The sequence below is a fragment of the Hipposideros armiger genome, unplaced genomic scaffold (genome assembly GCF_001890085.2).
Source record: "Hipposideros armiger isolate ML-2016 unplaced genomic scaffold, ASM189008v1 scaffold_298, whole genome shotgun sequence".
Lineage (NCBI taxonomy): Eukaryota > Metazoa > Chordata > Mammalia > Chiroptera > Hipposideridae > Hipposideros > Hipposideros armiger.
Window position 1 is genome coordinate 1118795 of NW_017731648.1, and position 12045 is coordinate 1130839.

At 47.0% G+C, this 12045-nt stretch overlaps 1 protein-coding gene across 1 annotated transcript in view; it reads left to right on the top strand.

Annotated features, from left to right (window-relative positions):
* The window catches only part of LDLR (low density lipoprotein receptor), a 43848-nt gene that overhangs the window by 18360 nt on the left and 13443 nt on the right, over window positions 1-12045 (top strand). Inside the window, exons 4-10 of the mRNA XM_019659237.1 lie at window positions 1220-1603; window positions 4173-4295; window positions 6043-6165; window positions 7371-7490; window positions 8455-8580; window positions 10429-10600; window positions 10690-10914. Coding sequence (XP_019514782.1) covers window positions 1220-1603; window positions 4173-4295; window positions 6043-6165; window positions 7371-7490; window positions 8455-8580; window positions 10429-10600; window positions 10690-10914 — 1273 coding nt within the window. The remainder of the gene's footprint in view (window positions 1-1219; window positions 1604-4172; window positions 4296-6042; window positions 6166-7370; window positions 7491-8454; window positions 8581-10428; window positions 10601-10689; window positions 10915-12045) is intronic.

Here is a 12045-nt window from a genome sequence, read left to right on the forward strand (position 1 = left end):
TGGCTGCTGGCTACATATGGTAGCCCATGGCAACCCACTGCCACAGGGGCTGCAGCCTACACCGTTGCCAGTGACTCACGGCAGCCCAGCTCCAGGTTGAGCTGTTGTTCAGCATCTTAGTTGTGGAGGGCAGTGTCACTGGCCCTCATATATGGGATCCGAACCAGGGCCCTCTGGCGTCCCATGCCAGTTCTTAACCATTGCGCCACTCGGCCGGCCCTAATGGAGTAAGGATCTTAAAAACAAAATAATTGGGAAAATTTTGAATAACTAAGATCACGTCAAATCTTCAAGTTTACAAAATATAAAAACCTTTAAGAAAGTTTTTTTGCAATCAAGATGTGAGTGTTCACTTACATTTACCTTAGAAACACACAACTAACCTTCATTAATGGTCATCTAATGAAACAACTCCTCGGGGAACATTTAAAATAAAAAATGGGCTGGCTTCTTTTCCAGGCACTTGTTTTTTCTTCCACCTTTACTGAGATGTAATTGAAATATAACATATATACAGTCAGCCGTCTGCATCAGCGGATTTTGCCTCCCTGGAATCAACCAACGCATTGAAAATATCAGGGGGAACAATTCCAGAAAGTTCCAAAAAGCAAAACTTGAATTTGCCACATGCTGAGACCTAAGCTGAATTTATGCAAATGAAGTGATGTGTAGGCATACCCTGCTATGGCCTATATGCAAATACAGGTTATAGGCAAATACTTCACCATTTTATATAAGGGACTTGAGCATTCCTAGATCTTAGTATCTGCGTGTGTTTCTGGAACCAATCCCCTAAAGATACCAAGAGACTTACATTGTGAAATGATGACCACAATAAGGTTACTTAACACCTCCATCACCTCACATAATTACCACTTTTTTAGGGGGGAGTCTTTTAATAATAATAACCCTTACATAGCGCTTCCTGTGTGCCCAGCCCAACCTGAAATCTTTACTCATCAGTCCTCATAATAATACCCAGAGGTAAAAACAGATGAAGAGACCGAGGCATAGGGGACTCCAGGAAAGAGCTGAGAAGTCCCACCTAGGCAGTGGTTCGGAGTTCAGTCCAATACCCCTGACCGCTACCCCACCTCTGCAGGGGCCGCTTCCTGGGATCTGGACTCTCCTTGCTCAGTGTCCCATTCTGTAAAATAGGCTGGTGTTGAGAGATGGGGGGGTTCCTGGTGACCGGGTTGTCTCCCCTCCATCTGCGCAGCCCCCAAGACTTGCTCCCAGGACGAGTTCCGCTGCCACGACGGGAAGTGCATCGCGCCGGGGTTTGTCTGTGACTCGGACTGGGACTGTTTGGACGGTTCTGACGAGGCATCCTGCCCCACGCCCACCTGCGGCCCTTCCAGCTTCCAGTGCAATAGCTCCACCTGCATCCCTGAGCTGTGGCTCTGCGACGGGGATCCCGACTGCCATGATGGCTCAGACGAGTGGCCGCAGCACTGTGGTGGCCGCAACACGTCCGCCACACAAGAGGAAAAACCCTGCTCGGCCCTCGAGTTCCACTGCCACAGCGGGGAATGCATTCACTCCAGCTGGCGCTGCGACGGGGGCTCTGACTGCAAGGACAAGTCTGACGAAGAGAACTGCGGTAGGGTCGCCAAGCGGGATCCCCTCACCTGTCCCCGCGCTCCCGCAGGTGTGGGACGGGTGGTGTCTTTAGGTAGTTAAACAACTCCCAATCACACACCTATCTATCTATCTATCTATCTATCTATCTATCTATCTATCTATCTATCTATCTATCTATTTATTTATTATTTTTAGAATTTTTATTGGGGAACAATATGTTTTTCTAGGACCCATCAGCTCCAAGTCAAGTAGTTGTCTTCAGTTTAGTTGTGGAGGGCACAGCTCCTTGGCCCATGTGAAATCGAATAGGCAGCTTTGGTGTTATGAGCCTGCGCTCTAAACACTTGGGCTAACCGGCCACCCCTCACATGCCTATTTAATTCATCTCTTTTTTGACAAGGAGAATAAAGCCACAAGCTGCAGTATTATTTTGGTTTATAAAGGATCCTGGACTCCAGGCCTAGCTGGTGACATCAGAGCTGTGTGACCCTTGGCCAAGGACTCACTGTCACTGCGCTGTGGTGTCCTCCCCTGTTGAATGAGGCAATAGCACTGGCCTTGACAGCGGCCATTAGAATCTAGTGCCACCCAATAGTGAACTTTCTGGAAGGTGGACGCGTTCCCACACCTGCTCTACCCAGTGCAGTAGCCGCTATCCAGCGTTGCATAGCATGACTGAAGAACAGAAGTTTTAGTTTTGTTTCATTTTAATTAATTGAAAGTTAAATAGCCACCCATGGTTAGTGGCTCCTGTGTTGGAAATGGTGCACATACAGGATGTGGCCTTGGCCCTGGCCCTGTGTCAGCGCTCCTTGAATGCACAGGCCATTATTTCAAGGCCAGTGATGTAGAATCACTGTCAACCCAGAAGGTGTTTCATCTTTGTGTGTCTTCAGTATCTTTGCCCACGTGCAGTTTTCATTGAGTTGTAATTGCTGTGTAGGTATAATTAGACAATTTTAGCATCACATTTTAAAGACAATGGGTGACTTTGTATGTGATCTATTCTAAAACTTAACACAAGATTATTTCATCTCCATAACTTGTGCACAGGCTTCCCCTATGCTTGATAGATGGGGAAACTGAGGCACAGAAAGGCAGAGTAGTCTTCTGAGGACACACCTGTGAAAGTAAAAATCCCGTCTGCTTACCATTTTCGCCGTCATCAGAGTTCATGCTTTGCTAAAGTTACCTTTGGTTTTTTGTTTTGTTTTGTTTTGTTTTCCTTTTTTTAATGCAAAAATATACATATGGGTTAAAAATAAGATCATTCCCGGGTGACTGGATGGCTCAGTTGGTTAGAGTGTGTGTTCTTAACAACAAGGTTGCCCGTTCAATTCTCGCATGGGATGGTGGGCTGACACTCCCCCACACCTCCCCACCCCTGCCCACAACTAGATTGAAAACTGTGACTGGACTTGGAGCTGAGCTGCGCCCTCCACAACTAGATTGAAACAGCTTTTTGACTTGGAGCTGATGGGTCCTGGAAAACCCACTCTGTTCCCCAATAAAATTTCTTTAAAAAAATACAGAATAAGATCATTCCCCTTTTTACATATGTCACAGCAGAGGAAGTATCTACTTGAACCTACAGAGCTCCAAAAATTTGCATTTTTTTTTAAGGTGGAGAGGGGCTCATTCTGCCCATAGATTTACTATCTCTTCTCACTGACATCCTGAAATCAAATTTTAAAATTGTAAACATTTTTATTGTGCAATATAACCCACAGCAAAGTACAGAAAACATAGACATGTTTTAGCACAAAGCAAATCCTGTGTGAGGTCAAGGTCTGGACCAGGTCAGCATTACCCTATTCCAGTCACCATGTGTGTTCTCCAAGATTTAATTGTTACGTCATTCTTTACCACATAGCATCGTCTCATGAACACTTTTCATGTTTTCAGCCTGTCATTTGAATGATTGCATTAATGCTTGGTGGTATTGATCTGATTTATCATAATTTACTTGACCTGCCTCTGTCTAGCTTGGGATCACATCATTGCTCTTCTGCTAAGAATGGCCTGTTGGGTCTGTAGCTTTTTAATGAATTGATGTGATCTAAAAAATGCATATGAGACAAAACTGGAGAGAAGTCTAGGAAAACCATAATAGTTGTGGTGGGGCATTTGGACTGTGGGTGCTTTCCTCCCCTTTCTCATTATTCAACCTTTGCTCTTCAACCTTTGTTACTTCGGTAATAATTTTCCATGATTCTTCTTCATTAAGGAAAAAGGTACTTACTGCTATAAAAGAAAATCTTCTAAAATCTACATTGGTTAAATGTGAGAATACAAAGACAGACGTACCTGGGGAGTTTTCCCCCCGTGGTGGGAAGGAAGACCACCTCTTCCCTCTTTTTCCTGCTCAAAGAAGCAGGTGTGGTGGATGGATGAGCCGCTGTCATCTGCTGGTGGAGGACGGTGGATGTGTTTTTTCATGTCTAAACCTCCTCGGTCCATACGCTGTCTCTAAAGCCCAGGGCAGCCGGCTCCTGTTAGGCTGTTGGAAAATTGCTGCTTCAAAGGTGGGGATTCTCCCGTTTTCGCTGCTCCTTGAGAAAAATCTACACGATCTCTGTCTTTCCCAGCTATGGCCACGTGCCGGCCTGACGAGTTCCAGTGCTCAGATGGGACCTGCATCCACGGCAGCCAGCAGTGCGACAGGGAGTATGACTGCAAGGACAAGAGTGATGAGCTTGGATGCATCAATGGTGAGCTCCGTGCCCGGAGGGCCCTATGCTGTGGGGGGGGAGGGGGGGGAGGAGGGACAAGTGGGATGGATCCCAGATGAGGGTGGAGGTTCCCAGGTGAGCCCCACACCAGCTGGGTGTCCTTGGGCAACTTACTTGAACCCCCGATCGGAACAGCGTATGTAATGAAAGCACCTACTTCAGGACTATGAGATTTAGTGAGATCAGAGTGGTCAGAGTCCATATCTCTGAGCTCAGAGTTACACGCACAAGACGATGTAAAACACTCCTGAATGTACAACACAGCAGTCCCGCTCCTGGGAATGACTCCTGGAGACGGGCTCCAGCAGACAGGCTCTGGTCCAGCAGAGCAGCACTGTGCTAATAGCAAAACACTGGAAGCAGCCCAAGTGTTCCTCAGCAGCAGAGTTAATTTAAACATTTTAAATTGTGGTAAAATACACATAATGTAAGAATACTGCTTTTAAAAATAGTTTATATGAAGGTATTTATAAGGCCAAACAAATTTTCGTGAACAAAAAGTTAAATTCTGATAATACACTATCTTTTTTTTTAGCTGGTAAAATACATACCACGTAAAATTTACCGTCCTCACCATTTTTAAGTGTTCAGGTCGGTGGTATTCAGTACATTCACATAATGGTGCAACCATCCCCACCATCCATCTCCAGAACTTTTTCACCTTCTCAAACTGAAACTCTCTCCCCATTAATTGCTAAGTCCCCAGTCCCCTTCCCCAGCCCCTGGTACTCACCACTCCATTTTCTGTCTCTATGATTTTGACTACTCTAGGGTATAAGTGAAATCATGTTTGTCTTTTGGTGTCTGGTTTATTTCACTCAGCATAATGTCCTCCAGATTCATCCACATTGTAGTGGGTCAGAATTTCCTTCCTTTTCAAGCTTGAATAATATTCCATTGTATGGATGGGCCACATTGTGTTTATACATTCCTCAGTTGAAGGACACTTGGGTGGCTTCCATCTTTTGGCTATTGTAATTAATGCTGCTATGAACACAGGTGTATGGAAATAATATTAAAAATGATGATGTAGTCACACAGTGAACGATCATACAGCTCAGAAAATGAGGCTACACCCCTCAGCAGCAACACATACAAACCTCATAACATTAGGTCTGACAGCAAGAAGCAAGTTACGGGAAATTACTGAATACAGCTATTTTACAAGACTTGAAACCAAGCAAAATTCAACAACAAAAACAATCATACATGTTTGATAGAACTACTAATGAAAAAATGAAGGAATGGTAAACTGCAAATTCAGGATTATTGTTACCTCTGGGGATATAGCAGAGGGTAACAGAGGACGGATAATAGGGTGTGATGATCTAGGTTACGGGTTCTGCAAACTTTTACCACAAAAGGCCAGATAGTAAATATTTTTGGCTTTGTGGGCCACAGTCTCTGTTGGAACTACTCAACTCTGCCATTGCCTCGTGAAAACAGCCACAGACAGTATGTAAATGAATGGGCCAGGCTATGTGCCAATAAAACTTTATTTAAATAAACAGGCAGTGGGTACATTTGACCATGGTCCATAATTTACTAACTCCTGCTCTTGGTGACATCGTAATTCTTAAGCTGGGTTCACAGGTATTCAATAATTATTGTTTTATTAGCAAACACATTTGTATATAATTTTGTATAAATTAACTATATTATTAAAAAGCCTTAAGCAGGGTCCTGCAGCTCAGAAGCACCTGACCCTCTATTTTGGCTCTCATAGTGACTTTGTGCGAGGGTCCCAACAAGTTCAAGTGCCGCAGCGGTGAATGCATCACCATGGACAAAGTGTGCAACTCGGTCCGGGACTGCCGGGACTGGTCGGACGAGCCCCTCAACGAATGTGGTGAGCCCCGGGGTGCCTGCAGCTCTCAAGCTTGTGGGGAGCTGGGAGTGGGACCCAGACAAAGGTGCTGTGGGGTCACAAGGCTCCAGCCCACCCATGCCTCGAAGTGCTTTGGCTCTGGGGTGCGACAGGTATGGTGAGAATAAGTGGCTTTGCCGCCAAGTTTTAGTTTGTACATCCATAAGATGGGACTGTAGTTGCTCACACATCCTAAGACTGCTGAAATTGGCTGATGGGATGCTTGTAAAGTTGTGGCAACTCTCTGTGACCTATTGTTGTGTAAATATTCGGACTTTTCTGGTCATGTGGTCTCTGTTGCTGTTATCCCACTAGGCCATGGCAGCAGGAAAACAGCCATACATACGCATGCAGATGTGTGCCCATGAATGTGTGTTCCAAGAAAACTACTACAGACACTGAAATTTGAATCTCATAGAACTTTTATGTGGTGCACAATAACATTTTTCTTTTGATTCTTTTTTTTCCCCAACTATTTAAAAATGTAAAAACCATTCTTAGCTGCTGGGCTGTGCCTGGTATAAAGGTTAGAGCATGGATTGTGGAGCCAATGCCCTGGGTTTGAGTCCAGTGGTTTGATCTTGGGCAGTTCATTTAACATGGTCATGCCTCAGTTTCCTCAGCTACAGTTCAGCTACCTTTAGGGTTGTTGGGAGGATTAAATGAGTAAATACACATAACCATGGTGTGTGGTTTTCATTTTTTTATAATTAAAATAATTATGAATTGTGGTTGAGGAAAATAACAAGATTTATCATCTTAACGATTTTTAAGTGTACAGTCCTGTGGCATTAAGTACATTCACACTGTTGTGCCGCCATCTCCAGAACTTTCTCATGTTCCCAAACTGAAACTCTGTCATTAAACACTGACTTTCCCTCCCCCTCCTTACAACACCCACCATTCTACTCTTTATCAATTTGACTCCTCTAAAGACCTCCTATAGGTGGGATTTTATAGTATTTGTCATTTTGTGTCTGGCTTATTTCACCTAGCATGATGTCCTCCAGGTTCATTCATGGTGTTGCTCATGACAATGGTTATTTTAAGTCATCTTAGGGGTCATGGTACTTCACTGGCCTCAAAGTCATTGTGACTGTGATAAAGATGGTGAAATAGCAAAGGTGGCAGGAAAGGGGTGCCTGCAGGCTTGAGCATGACCAGTCTGTGCTCCTCACCTGGCGCAGGGACCAACGAGTGCCTAGACAAGAAGGGCGGCTGCTCCCACGTCTGCAACGACCTCAAGATTGGCTACGAGTGCTTGTGTCCCATGGGCTACCAGCTGGCAGACCGGCGAAAATGCGAAGGTGATTCCCAAGCAGGGTGGGTTCTGGGCCTCCTTGGACTTTTCCTCTGACGTGGTGGCCAAACCCTGTATGCCTCGGTTTCCTTATCTGTTATGTAGTCATAAAGCAGTCCCCACTTGCAAGGCTGTTAGGATTTAATGAAATGCCAGAGGCACAAGATGTCTAGCACAGGCTTAGCCCTTGGTTCTTGCCTTTGGGGTTAATAATTAAGAAAGAAATCTCAGCTGACACAGCTTCCTTCCTCACCCCTGAAGTGAATGGTGAGGTCAAGATAATTGCTATAGGGCCGGCCGAGCGGCGTGTTGGTTAAGAGTTGGCTTGGGACGTCAGCTCTGAGCATCAGGGCCCCGGTTCGAATCCCACATTAGGGCCTGTGACGCTGCGCCCTCTACAGCTAAGATGGTGAACAACAGCTCAAACTGGGGCTGGGCTGCCATGAGTCACTGGCGACGGTGTAGGCTGCAGTGAAGCTGCAGTGGGCTGCCATAAGCTACCGTGAGTGGCTGGCAGCCGATGTGAACGGCTGGCAGCCAGTGTGAGCTGATAAGAGCTGCCATGAGTGGCCATACAGTGGCTGGCGACCAATCTGCCTCACTTGGGAAGAGCGCAATTATAATACCAACATGGGCCAGTGAAGCAACGTTCTCACAACTAGACTAAAGAACAAAAGGAAAGCAACTTGTCTGTTCCCCTTCCCCGATTCCCAACGCTGATCCCCTCCCCCAATTTCCCAATAAAATCTTTAAAAAAAAAAAAAGATCATTGTAGACGGCTCTTGGCCATTTCCATGATTTTATTTCTGAGCCTCATGGTCACTGAGACCCCAGCCCTAGAGATCTTCCCCAGAGGAGATGGCCCTCCCCCATCTGCCATTGTGGGGCATGGCTTTGGGTCAGAGCCCATCGCTCTATCCACGGCCCATGGGGGCGATGTCCCAAACCTCTTTCTCTGTCCCAACTCACAGATATTGACGAGTGTCAGGACCCCAACGCCTGCAGCCAGATCTGCGTGAACCTTGAGGGCAGTTTCAAGTGTGAGTGTGAGTCGGGCTTCCAGCTGGACCCCTTCACCAAGGCCTGCAAGGCCACAGGTGAGTGTGCGGAAGTGGGGGAAGGGGACTGGCCTGGCTGCTCCCAAAGCAAACGGGTGAGGAATTTCAGCATCTGAACTTTGCACAGACTAAAATGACCTAGGGGCAGGCTGTTTGCTCCTGAGACCTCCTGCATGTGAATGACAGTGCAGTTAGAAATCAGGCTTACTGGAATGCTGCCCTCACATGTCCAGCTTCTCAGACACAGGTCAGCCCCATGGGGCGCGGTTTGTAGCCCCCAGGCCCTGCCAGGGACTTCAGAGGGCAAGAGTTGGAAAGCCATGGCCCCAAACAGCCCATACCTCTTCTCTCTCTTCTTGTTAGCTATAGTACCTGTACCCCACCCCACCCCAAAAAGCAAGTGCATTTAAAAGAGACCAAAATATAATAACTCATAATGAAACAAAATAGTAGAAATAGTTAAGTTTCTTTTCTACCTAAAGTTTAGGTTAGAACTGCAACCATGCACTAATTCTTAGAATCACCTAAATCAAGGGATCCCTTGTTTTTGGAGGCGTAATTATTCTGGCAGACTTGTCACCCAGACCGTCACCCAAATGGTCTTTGTTTTGCATCATGTTCTCCTCTTGTAGTGTGATCCTAGCGAGTTTTGCAGAAATACTTTAGATAAGCTTTGCCTGTTTCTCTAAGAGTCTCTTTGGCTTTAAGTCCTTCACCCTTGTTGTCATCCCTCTAGACAGCCTCCAGCCTCCCTCTGTCACATCCTCGTGCATGTCCTGGTTTTGGAGAAAACTGGGGGCCGAGTTCCTGAATTCTTCCAGGATTTGACATGTTACTTTCATTCCAATCTGTAGCACTCCATGTCTATACAGGTGCCATCCCAGGGGTGGGGATGGTGTCATGGGAAGGGATATTCTGAGTGAGGTCAGTTGTAGCAGTAGTCAGTTTGTTGGTGAATATTGGCGTCATAGGTACAGCACAGCCTCCAGAGTCCTAGAGACCCAGGTTCAAATCCCGGCTCTGCCACTCCCTAGCTGTGTGACCTTGAGCAAGTCACTTCCCCTCTCTGAGCCTCAGTCCTTTTATCTGTAAAGGAAGTTTGAAAATAGCCCCTGCCTTGTAAGGGTATGAGGATCAATGAGGGAAAACTTAGTAGGAAAATTATTAAAAAGACTTCTGCGCTGTAAGGAATCACTACCTATACGTGAGCCATTATCATATCTTCAACTTTCGGTCCTAAAATGTAAAATGCTGGAGCCCAGGTGTTTTGAAATGTAGTTTTTATTATTGTGCATCTTTGGCGAGGCCAACAGATCAGGAGACAATGGCCACTGTAAAGACAGTTTGTTACAGTTCCTGGAAGGAGGGGACATGTTACACCATGCAGGGCCCCACAGGGAAGCACCAAGGTTGGTCAGGAAGCAGAGGGTGTGAGGGGGAAGATGTGGGCTAGAGGCTTTCTTGTGGTTTCCTTGGGAAGGAACAGGTGAGGCAGGGTAAACAGGCTTAGGATTGGTTAGTTTGCATAATGTCAGCGGGCCCTGGGATGTAAGGACTGTTTCTGGTTGCCTGATTCCCCCAGGACAGGGGATGGTGGCCTGGAGTGTGATACCCCAATAAAGGAGGTGGTATGTGTGGCTGGTTAGTTTGCACCTGAGGCGAGTGGGTAACTGTGTAGGAACTGGCGAGGCCTGGGGGCGGCCATTCATCCCTCCAGGATCTGCAAGGCCCCAGAAGTCAGAGCATCAGAACCTAACCGTTAATACACCAGGGAGGCACTCCATCCTGTGCCCTGGTCATCTTCTCTGGTTCAGCCAGGCCCTGGAGGGTGACAAGCAGGGGTCAGGGTCCCTTCCATTCCCCTGAGCGCCCTTCCTATCTCTGCAGGCACCATCGCCTACCTCTTTTTCACCAACCGCCACGAGGTGAGGAAAATGACGCTGGACCGCAGAGAATACACCAGCCTCATCCCAAACTTGAAGAACGTGGTGGCCCTGGACATGGAGGTGGCCAGCAACAGAATCTACTGGTCCGACCTGTCCCAAAAGAAGATCTACAGGTGAGCCTCGGCGCACACCCAGCACGACCCCGGGTGAAATAATGGTCCCTGGCACTAAAGCTCTCGCCCTCCCCCTCCTGTCTCCTCAGTACCCAGGTTGACAGAGCACCCAGCTTCTCCTATGACACGGTCATTGGTGACGACCTCCAGGCCCCTGACGGGCTGGCGGTGGACTGGATCTACGGCAACATATACTGGACCGACTCCATCCTGGGCACCATCTCCGTGGCCGACACCAAGGGCGTGAAGAGAAAGACGCTCTTCAAGGAGAAAGGCTCCAAGCCCAGGGCCATTGTTGTGGACCCTGTCCATGGGTGGGTATCCCTGAAGCTGAGGGGTACAGAGAGAATGAAGAACCAATTAGGACTTGGAGTGAGGGGGCAAGGTTTCTGTCCAAAGTAGACTAGACTGAGTTGAATGGGGGATGGAATCAGGGGGCCCTCCCCACCCGCCCTTTGCAGACCTTGAGGGTCAATCCCTCTGATGTCTGCTGTGTCACCTGAGATGGAAGTGGACCCTGAAAAGTCCTGCCTTGTGGAATAGAATCCAAAACCAGAAATTAAAATACCAATTTAAGTTGGTATTAGAAATTAATACTTATTAGAAATTAGAAAATAAAATTCTAATTTAGTCTTTTATGGCAGAGTGTCCTATGCCAGGATAGGATTAGAGAAACGTAAAAATACGCAGGTCCAACGTTAATCAACGGATGGTTTTTGCAAGGACTGAAGGTCACCGCCCTGTGGAGGCCCCAAGTAGGTGTCTACAGGATCTCTGGGCTGACTCAGCAACTCCAAGGTCCACAGAGACCAGTCCACGTGTCCCCTGGAGGAAAGCATGGCCCCCATCCCGCGTACTCTGTACCTGTCACACCATGTCTGCTGCCACAGCATGTCACGTGTGGAATTTCACAATTCTGGAGGGGTGTTGACAACTCCAGGATGGGCAGCAGTAACCTGAAGAAAAGGGAGCATTTGGCTGCGAGCGTGACTTAGATGGGACAGACCTTGGGGTAGAGGTGGGCTGGGCAAGCTTGGGCCCCAGTCGAATAAGAAAAATGCTCTCATTTGGTAGAGGGACATGCAGTCCAGTACATTTAGCCTCTCAGCTGCCGACAGAGACCCCCAGAAACAACCCACCAAGATATAAGTGGGGTGTGTGTGTGGTGTGTGTCTGCTCTTGTGTTTCTCTTTACCTGAATAGCAGCCCATTTTGGCGCTCTGTTCTCCACCTGGCTCTCTCATTTGGCATATGAGGTTCCATCCCTGTCCCCCTCATGGGCCATAATTCATTTAACTGATATTCAGCACATGGAAATTTAGAATTTTGTCCCCCTTTTTTTCTCCTACTGCTCACAAGGCATCACTGCTTTACGGTGGTGGTCTGGAACCAAACCCTCAGTATCTCTGAGGTATGCTTTTATATATGTATATATATATATATAT